The 10,743-nt window shown below is 38.3% G+C and overlaps 1 protein-coding gene across 1 annotated transcript; it reads left to right on the top strand.

Annotated features, from left to right (window-relative positions):
* Positions 1 to 212: 212 nt before the first annotated feature.
* Positions 213 to 3,252, top strand: LOC131855172 (host cell factor 1). The gene has a single exon (XM_059206418.1). It carries the CDS (start codon positions 346 to 348, stop codon positions 2,854 to 2,856), a length of 2,511 nt encoding a protein of 836 aa, XP_059062401.1. The 5' UTR covers positions 213 to 345; the 3' UTR covers positions 2,857 to 3,252.
* The last annotated feature ends 7,491 nt before the right edge of the window (positions 3,253 to 10,743 follow it).

The raw sequence follows: 10,743 nt of genomic DNA, 5'->3' as shown, positions 1-10,743 counted from the left end.
CTAGTAATAATCTGGTCAAAAACAATTCCATTTAAAACTATATTAGTCATAGACTAAATCTTGACGTCCGACGCCGCTTTTTCCACTGCTCTTATGTTGGCACTGCTGTTGCTAACGCCATTTTTGTTGTACACTGTAAGCTCCATAAGGTGATTTTTTTTTACTCATAGGCGTACGTAACAAGTGCGAAAGAGAAAAACAAATAAGATGGTATTAGGTAGCTTCGACTAACCCGAATATTTTCTTCAAAGCTTATTTACGACGTTTCTCATTGTCTATGCGATAGATACGCATCCCGAGCGATACATACGGTGTAAAGCTTTTAGTGACAAATGTATAGTAAAAATGAAGGAAAACGCGGTACTTAAGTGGCAAAAAGTCTACAACCCCACCGGCCCGCAACCACGACCTCGTCATGGCCATCGCGCGGTCGCCATAAAAGATTTGATGATAGTTTTCGGCGGCGGAAACGAAGGGATTGTTCATGAGCTGCACGTCTTCAATACCACAACGAACCAATGGTTCGTTCCTGTCACGAAAGGAGAAGTTCCCCCAGGATGCGCTGCCTATGGATTCGTGGTGGATGGCACGAGGCTTCTGGTGTTTGGCGGCATGGTGGAGTACGGCAAGTATTCTAATGATTTGTACGAACTTCAGGCTTCACGATGGGAGTGGAAGCGCCTAAAGCCTCTACCACCTAAACAAGGCATCCCGCCTTGTCCTCGTCTTGGACACAGTTTCACACTCCTCAATGGGAAGGTATACCTTTTCGGCGGGCTGGCCAACGAAAGTGATGACCCTAAGAATAACATACCAAGGTACCTTAATGACCTGTATACCCTTGAACTATATCCCAACTCTTCAATGACTGTGTGGGACATTCCTCTGACGTATGGTCAGTCGCCACCTCCCCGTGAGTCTCACAGCGGTGTAGCATACACAGACAGAAACACTGGAAAATCATCACTAATAATTTATGGAGGTATGAGTGGTTCGCGACTTGGTGACTTATGGGTGCTGGATGTAGATAGCATGTCTTGGTCCCGACCTGAGGTGGGAGGGCCGGCACCACTGCCTCGATCACTTCACACTGCCACAGTTATTGGTCATCACATGTATGTATATGGAGGCTGGGTACCACTCGTACCAGATGAATCTAAACTTGCCACACATGAAAAAGAATGGAAATGTACTAATACACTCGCTTCACTAAATTTAGAAAATTTGACTTGGGATAACATAGCTCTGGATAACTTTGAGGAGTGCGTACCCCGTGCCAGGGCTGGGCACAGCGCAGTCGCTATACAAACAAGGCTTTACATTTGGTCTGGAAGAGATGGCTATAGGAAAACCTGGAACAATCAAATCTGTTGTAAAGATCTCTGGTATCTGGAAGTGGGTGTGCCACCACAAGCAGGCCGGGTAGCACTGGTACGTGCTGGTACCACATCATTAGAACTGTGTTGGCCGGCTATGAACACTATCACTACATATGTCCTACAAGTACAGAAATGTGGCAAAGTGACACCTGCTCGCTTCCCTACTACTGCTGAGCCTGTGGCGGCGCCGCCGCCCGCCTCGCCGATTGCAACACAACCCGATGCTGCCAAGGCCTTCGGACTAACATCACCTATAGCTAGCAGTCTGCCAGTAACCCCGACTGACCTGCCTGTCCGTCCAGTCGCCGCGGCGGCCTCGCCAATTATTACTCCAATAGTATCAACACCACAAAAAATTATTCCGGCTTCCATCAAAGTACCAGCACAGTCACCTTCCGTCAAAATTTCTCCAAATACACCAACATTAAAACAAGCTACTTATCAAGGCAAAACCATCGTGAAATCGCCCGCGGCTGGATCCTCGCAACAAATCAAAGTTGCCGCTGTGACACCGCAAGGTGTAACAAGGATAGTGAGTGGTGTAGGAACACCTGGTACTGTACGAGTATCCACTGCCCAATCAAATGCACAGATCGTGCTTAGCTCTGGAGCAGCTGGTGCAGGAACACCACGGTTTGTACAAGTTAAGACCGGCGCCAGTGGAGCTTTACCTGTCAAATTAGGAGCTGGCAATGTCCCTGTGAAACTCACAAGCGGTGGTGTACCTCTCAAAATCGGCGCCGCCAACATTCAAGGCAAAATAACCACAAATAGCGTGCAAAAAGTCGGGACACCCTTGAAACTCGGCGCTGGGAATGTTAAAATTGGAACAAGCAATGTGTTGGTGAAGGCAGCGGGCGGAGTACCGATACAGGCGGGAGTAGCTAATCTTCAGACTAAAGTCGCCGCTGGTGTTCCTGTTAAATTAGGAGCGGGCAATCTGCCCGTCATAGCTAGTGGAGGAGGTGCTATACAGATTGCAGGCGGCACGCTTGGAGGTCAGCAAGTTAAGACTCCCGTCTACAAAATCGTTTCTGCCAAGTCAGGCGAACAGACAGCTACGGTCGCCACAACGTCGGTAGCGGCCGGCGGCGCAACAGTGCTGCGGCAGGCCGGCAGTAACGCTGGTATACCTGTCATCATAAAGAAGAGTCCCGGTGCGAACGCCCAAACGAGCAACGCGCCACAATACGTAACTTTAGTAAAGACATCAACAGGCATGACCGTGGCGACGATGCCGAAGGTAGCAATGATGCAGAACCGGCCAGCTGTGCCGGCGACCGTGGCGCAAGGCCAGAACATCGCTCCCGGAGCGACCATTGTGAAGTTGGTGACAGCAAACACTGTCAGCGGGAATAAAATTATTACGTTGCCCTCTAATGTTCTACAGCTAGGCAAGTCTGGCGTCGGAGGCAAGCAGACGATCGTATTCACGAAGTCTCCGAGCCAGGCGGCGCAGTCGAATCAACAGCAATGAGCCAGCGTCGCGGGCCTGTGGAATGAGCTTTCAGTGTCCTTAATACGAGACCAGAGTGCAAAGTATGCACTATCGGTGTGTATAGTGTATCCGACACCATTGTGCATGGAGTCGTTGGTTGCAGTGGTCACTTGTAAATTGTATGTGAACAATGTGTGGAACGAACAGTAGTATATTTTGAATCATAATTATTATATTATATCAGTTTTTGTATGTTATATGGGTCTGTAGAAAGTGTCTTGATAGAGTTTTTACTAAAATATTTTATTTACTCTCTTAAAATTTAATATTATTATTAATGTCTAATTTACACACTGAATTCAATGTAACTATCCGTAAACTGTCAGTATGTTCATCTGATGAAATGTACCCTACTTTCCATGTGTTATTTTACAGATTTTTGTTTGGGCAATTCATTTGTGAATTTTGATGGAATGGAATTGACTCAGAATTAATTTTAAATTAAATTTTAACAATCTAATCCTATTATATAGACTGAGAGTTTCTCTATGTGAAGAGAATGTCTTTAATTTCTAAATTTGTTTTACTTTTATGTTGTCTAATACAATTTGTATGCGTCCTTTTTTACTGTATGGCAATTTATAGCAATGATAAATATAACATGTTAATTAAGTGTAATCTCAGTTAAAGCTTGTAATAATAGGTAACTTTGTTGTAATTTAATTTAATTGTTTGTCTTCCGCACTGAATACAATATATATTGACGAACAGTACCAACTAGTTGAAGTTGACCGAATGACAGAACAGTGTGTTGTATATTAGATGTAAAGTTATAGATTCACATGTACCCAACGTTTCTTTTGGCCAGGACATTGATGCTGAGTCCACATAGTGGGCTCTGGCCTCTAGAACCGTTGTGTACGGTTTTGTTTCCTAGTTTTAGTTAATGGCGCAGATATTTCATTATTTAAGTTTTCTATGACAAGCCTTGTTCTCATATGGTATGCTCCATAAAGCACTGACTACCTCGGAGGCTGTTCTATTCTCTAAGTAACATCTGTATGTGTACTCCGAGAGTCTATCAGTATTCCCTGGTCCCTGATCCTCAAGTAATCCTCATTATATAGATCATTATTATAGAGGACTGATTTCATTATTTAGTTTGTATGAGAAACTTTATTGGTAGTTCCCTGGTTATCAACGTTTGCAATAAACTCGCCTCACACACTGTGTTAGTTAGATACAGTTAAATCGTCGTGCCTACCTGTTAAAGTCTATTGATTCAGCGTCGCAAACGTATGGTCTATTCCATTATGACAATTTGATTGATAAAAGTTTATCAAAAATAATATTGTTCTTAAGGATTATTTGATGTAAAAATGCAAAATACAGTTGAAGTTCAATGAGAGTAGCCGGGAGTGTAACATTTGATAAAATGAAATATTTTTTAATTCAGCTCAAGAGGAAGGATTGTGTTCTGCATTTTTATACTGGTTAGTATAAGAGTCCTAGATGTATGTACGTATAGATCAATAATACATAATAAGTGAGGTACGAAATGTAAATATCACTAAGTAGATAAATTTAATGTTATACTTTGTTCATATTATGTTCATTTGCTTGAATAAACGATTTGGATAAATGCCCCTATTATTTCTTACTGGTTGCATAAATTGTACGGTCATAATGCCTGCTTATAAACCAATATAATAATTCACAAATCACAGGTTACTTACATTATATAGATTATTTTAAGACTTATATATAATTGTGGTTTAATAAAAAATATTCTGTTATAAATGTACAAACTTTACAAGCGGTTAAACTTAGTCCACATAGTATTTAACTTTTAAAAATAAAAGTAGCCCTAGTTACTACTTATAACATTGACTACCTGCAAGTAAAAGTTCTATCAAAATCGGTTCAGCCATTTCAGAGATTATTAGCTAGAGCAGACATTTTTGTTATTGTATGTTTGATGTAATTGCTGTATACACTTTTATTAATATTATCTTATTTTAGATTTTATATATATTTGTGAGAAGCTTTTGATTTGAAATTATATTTTAATTTTATTTATTTGTGTAGATAATTTTCATTTATATTTAAAAGCAAGGCAACAGGGACAGGTTACTAATTATTGGGTATAAAATATATAGGTTTGATATATGTATAACATTATTAAAAACACCTAACAGATAAGATCTATCTTCCATAATAGTGCATATCTCAGATAACTTTTTAGACTTGTAAGTTTCAAAGTCAAATATTACCTACAAAATTAACATTTACTTCACTCATGCTTAATTGTTATTACTTAAACTTTAGAGGAATTTTTCAATAAAAAAAACTCATCAAAATCGGTTTATTCTTTGATTTAAATACTATATATGTAAGTACATAAATTCCTGGCCAATAGAAATTAATTGTGGGAGCTACTTCATGGTAATGTTAGTAATAAGAAGCTAAGCTAATAGGTAAGTTGTTCCATGACAGGTTGACCTCCATGCGGTCTACCTCTGTAGATATTTTAGTAAATTCTTGGTTAATACTCCACGATGGGTTATTTGAACTAACTTCATACTTATTTTATAGTCCACTATTGTCCCGCCAGCGTATACAGTTAAAATCTTATTATTAATATTATAAATGCGAAAGTTTGTGAGTATGGATGGTTGTTTATTACTCTTTCACGCAAAAACTACTGATCGGACTGATGTAACTACAGTAATATAATTTCTACAACTGAATAACATATAGGCTATAAATTTCACAGCACAGCTAGTATACCTGCTAATATTTTGTTGTCTGTCTGTTCTTGGAAATCTAAGTTGACTGGACTTTGACAAGAGTCACTCATATATAGCTATGTCAATACATATAATGCAAAATAAAAAATATTGGCTTATGATATGATAATTCAAGGAAAATTCAGGTAAGACGAAGAGGCGCCGCACCTCATGGCTGAAAGAACTTAAGACAGTGCTTCGGGATTAGCAGATCACTGTTCAGAACACAGGTGGACAATGTTAAGGTCATGATGATCGCCAGTAGGAGATGGCACATGAAGAATAAGGAGTAACGTAGGCTACTTTTTGAGTTTGTAAATTGCGCCAGAAAAGTTGCGAGGTAACAGATTGAGCTGGTATGGGCATGTTATGCGGAGGAATGAGGACCATGTCTTATGGAAAGTGTATAATATGAATGTGGATGGATGTAAAGGGAGGGGACGCCCTAAGAAAAGATGGATAGATTGTGTGAAAGGTGATATGAATAAAAGAAGAGTATGCTTAGATATGACGACCGATAGAGAGCAGTGGAAGAGAATGACATACTGCGCCGACCACAAATAATGGGATAAAGGCAAGGTAATGATGATATAATACATTAAATATTATATTACTTCCCAAATTGATGGTCTAGTGGTTTTGCACACCGCTTTACTTCCGATAGTCGCGAGTTCGATTCCTCGCACTGTACATTCATGAGTATGATTGTATCGGTCTGAATGTTTTTTATGCATATACAAAAAAATCTAAGTATTTACATAAGTATATCAGTTGTGTAGTACCCATAACACAAGCTCTGCTTGCTGTGGGACTAGATGGCGCTGTGTTAATTGTCCAGGAAAATAATCTGTCGCCTAGTTACGATTATATTTACAGGCCATAGCGGAGTTGTACTAAACTAATCATTATTTAGTACAGCTTATAGTGGTTTTTGCGGTTCAATATCAATTTTTTTGTCGCTGGTTCGTTCGAGGATCCAATCTGATAAATTCACCACCGCTCCTAGATACAGTTGCGCCACTACGTCGCATAAATGAAATAAATCCACTTATTTAGCATAATTTAAATAAATGATATAGTTTTTCCAGTTTTAATGGTTATTAGGTCACAACTATTAGGTGAAAGGCAATTATGACATTATCCACTCGGCAAAGCCGACGTAATACTCGATTTAGTTGCATAAAATACACTCAATACTATATTATAGATCAACGAGGGAGAAAGATTTCAATTATACACCTATATTCTTCAATTCATTATGAATAATTTACAATCTATTACATTTTGGCGAAGACGTCATGTTCCTTATCTTTATATAGTAAAAAAGTTGCTTCCGATGTCTGTTCGTTTATACCTTTTATGTTACGCAATGAATTTTAATGCAGTTTTTAGCAATAGATAGAGTAATTCAAGAGGAAGGTTTATATGTATAATACATGTACACTCGTGCGAAGCCAGGGCGAGTAGCTATTTTCAAATAAAACAAGCGCATCAGCAAAAAACTATTATAGTTTTTGATCACAAATGAAAACAAATGTGAAATTTGTATTTTTTATACCAATAAAAAAATGCACAAACAACATTTCACAACTGTTTTTTTATTATTTATTTGTGTAACCCATCAAGGATAATTTTCAAGAAAACATTTGACACATAAATATAAATTTGTTCGCATTTTCAGTTATAAGACACCATAGTGTTGTATTGTATATGTTATCTGTGCTCAGAACTAAACAATTATTGTGCTACAGTAATGCATCAATTTAAAAACTCAATGCCTTAGTTTTTCGAGAGCATAGACTGCCGTGAAGGTCGCAGTATTGCAAAACTTAGAAACAAAGAATAATAAATAAATTTGCATGTTCAAATAAATGTACAGCGCCATCTAGTGCAATAGTCTAACATTACTAACTATATTGTTTACAAAGAAACTGAATATTTTAATGTAGTAACGTATAGATGTCGCTGTAATGCATAAATATTTATTTATTCGAGTTTTGTTTATTTTCTGTTTATATCAAGAATTTTATTCTAAAAGGTATATACAACGGTAATTTTTTTTAAATAGGAGCACCGATCGAAGGTATTTCTGAATAATAACAAAAGGCGGGAAAATCCGTGAGCAATTTATTATATATACCTAACCACGTAATGAGCTAATTGATTTTCCTTTGTTGATTCCTTATATTATAATCCTTCAGTCGTGATTCAAATAGTTTGTTATCTGTGATGTCACATACAGACTAGTATTAAACAATGTTATCTAAAATCTAGATAAAAAATAGTGCAGTATAGGATTGCAATACTGAATCTTTGAAATTGAATGACAACCAAGGTAGCGGCTAGCCTAACGACTTATTTTTTAATGGTCGGTATTCGATCTTCGAACATAGGAAACATTGGTATTCATAAGTATATTTTTTTTGATTCGGTTTTTCCCTTTTTAGGGAAAGGCAAAAGGACTCAGCCCATACAGCCATTGTGTTCAGTAATATTTTCTTTTATATTTTTTTTTCTAATCTGAATTTTTTACTCTTGTTTGTCCATGTCATATTATGTCAGCAAAAAAGTAAAAATGTTTTTTAATAAAAATAATAACCAAAGACACTTGATACCTGGCCACCTAATCTTCATTCTTAAGACTAAGATTCCTAAGACTAAGACTATACAAAAGTGATTAAATTAAGTTTATTTGAACAAATGACATTTTATTCTTTCTTTCAATTACAAATATTTTATAGCTGTAATAGAACAAAAAATGTTTTATATGCTAACTAACTACTAACTAACTCGGTAGTTGGTTTTTATGGATGATAATGGAATGGTTACACCCGCCTGTGCTAATGCTCTATTTACACTCAGCCCGAGTGGGCAGGGAAGTGAGCAACGCGAGAGTGTAAACACGAGTGGAAAACTTCCCATGCCATTGGCGCTGCCACTCGCGCTGCCCGGCGCTCCCTCGATTGTCGGTTTTTCGTGCGCGAGTCAAAGGACTGGCAGCGCGAGTGGCAGCGTGTTTTTTCAGCCCTCTCGCTCAGTTGTCGCCCAGCAATATTTCCGGCAGCGCGAGTGGCAGGGGAAGCGGCTGAATGTAAAAGTAGCATAACGGTTTACGCTGGCGGGGTACCAGTGGAGGTTGATAAGATGAATACGAGGTCAGGTCAGGTGTACAAAGAACATCATATTTTGAATATGGATAAAAGAATATATAAAAACTGCCAGTGATTCTCATTGTAGGTCTAACAATTTAAAACTAGGTGTGCTCGCGGTTTCACTCGTGTGAAATTTATAGCCCATATAAGATATATTATTATAAAGTTTCACCAAAATCCGTTCAACCTGACATGGCACATTGCTAGCAATGGGGTTCAGAGATGATAATGGTATGGTGCACCCTCCTGCGCTAACGGTTTACGCTGGCGGGGTACTGTTACAGTTTCACAATCACTGTACATACAGTGGTTCCGAAAGAGCCATGTTAGCTTTCCACATCAATATATTGTATTAATAAAACAATACACTTTTGATACATTCCTTTCGTATTACTCGCGGTTTTCGGCTAACAGACAAGGACTGAAATGATCAGTCTGTTATTAGTAACAGACTGATCATTTCAGTCCTTGTACTTCACTCAAGACGCTCTTTCCTTCTTAAAATACAAATAATTGTTTTTTTTAAACTATCCTTAGACCCACTCCGTAACAGTACCAGCGGAGGGCGTTAAGATGAGCACGAGGTCAGGTCAGTTAGCACATCGTGACAAATTCACCAGGAATTTATCACGATGGTTTCCCAGAGATGGGGCCCGCTGCTGGAGCAGGCCACCGCCGTCGGAGTTCCGGTTGAGTGTCATCGATCCCGTGACTCCAGCATAGGCCTTGGGTGAGGGACATCTTGGAGTTTTTAGCGAGTAGGAGTCTCACAGTACCCGCTGGCTTCCGCCGGGGCCGGCGGGTCTCCATTAGGGATTTTCTCCAAGTTAAAAAAAAAAGGGGCAACCACGTGGAGGTCAACCTGACATGGTACCTTGCTAGCAATGGAGTTATTAGCCGTTACTACCAATCCCCTTGGTAGTTGGTTTGAAATTTATGTGCATGAATGTAGGTGTATCCACTTAGGTTCTTGGATTTAAAAATAAGTTACGATTTACTTTGAAGGAGGACTGTGGACGAAAAATAGTAGATTTATTTAACGAGCACTCAACTCCTCATATTATGCATAGACACGTTGCAAATGGATTTTTGCCTTAGATATGCATTTTATCGGATTACATTTAGTTTACATAATTGATGAATTACATCGAAGTGTAATATTTGTCAAGAAATAATATTTACATCTAAGTTTGGGATTTATTATCATACTAAGTTCTGCCTGCGATTCTTAGAATATAGAATAGAATATATCTTTATTGCTAACTGTGTGGGTTTTTTTTTGTAGGTGGTACAACAATATATATAGTTTATGTATCAACAGTTTCACCCTATCAGGCATGCAACAATTTACAACATATTTGATTTTAGATTATAGTATAAATTACATTTCTTTCTTGTTCATTGCTTTCTTGATTTAATTATTTTAGAAATATGAAAGCGTAGCGGTTTTTTTATTGATTGCCGCATGCATTCTTATGTGAAATGTAAATACTATAACTATCAGATGGCAATTGTAAGTAGCTTTGACGTGGTCTAGTGTTTTGAGTAGCCATGCTCACTAAAATGTCCAGACTTGTGGCGGCGTGGTGGGCCGGGTCACTGGGCTCCCTAAAATATGGTCAAGCGCAGTGATGGCTGGCTCATCCGTCATACTCGTAAACGGGTGCTGCTTGTAGGGACTGGTCTGCTCTAATCACTATGGCTGATTTCCTCTTACTAATTGTTTAACCAGTTGGTTATAGATTCAATATTTTTCTATTTGAGTATTTAATTGAATTAGTGCTAATTGGTGGTTTGTATTCACACAGTTAAACTTAAAAATGTAAAGTAAGAATAAAATTATTTAAAAGAGCAACACGCAAGTTTCTTGCTCGTTCTTCTTGTGATGAGACAGCTTTACGAACGAGCGGTAGATTAAAAAATGTAATGACTATTCAAAAGTGCTTCATTGTAAGTTTATTTGAATAAATGATTTTCTGTACTAT

Source organism: Achroia grisella, unplaced genomic scaffold (genome assembly GCF_030625045.1).
Source record: "Achroia grisella isolate CSIRO2021 unplaced genomic scaffold, CSIRO_AGI_Agris_v1 utg1314, whole genome shotgun sequence".
NCBI classification, from domain to species: Eukaryota; Metazoa; Arthropoda; class Insecta; order Lepidoptera; family Pyralidae; genus Achroia; species Achroia grisella.
Note: the sequence above shows the minus strand (reverse complement) of the source record. Positions and strands in the feature narration are given on the sequence as shown.

Bases quoted from the DNA above. Each gene is read 5' to 3' on its own strand.
- LOC131855172 (XM_059206418.1), top strand. From the start codon at position 346: ATGAAGGAAAACGCGGTACTTAAGTGGCAAAAAGTCTACAACCCCACC.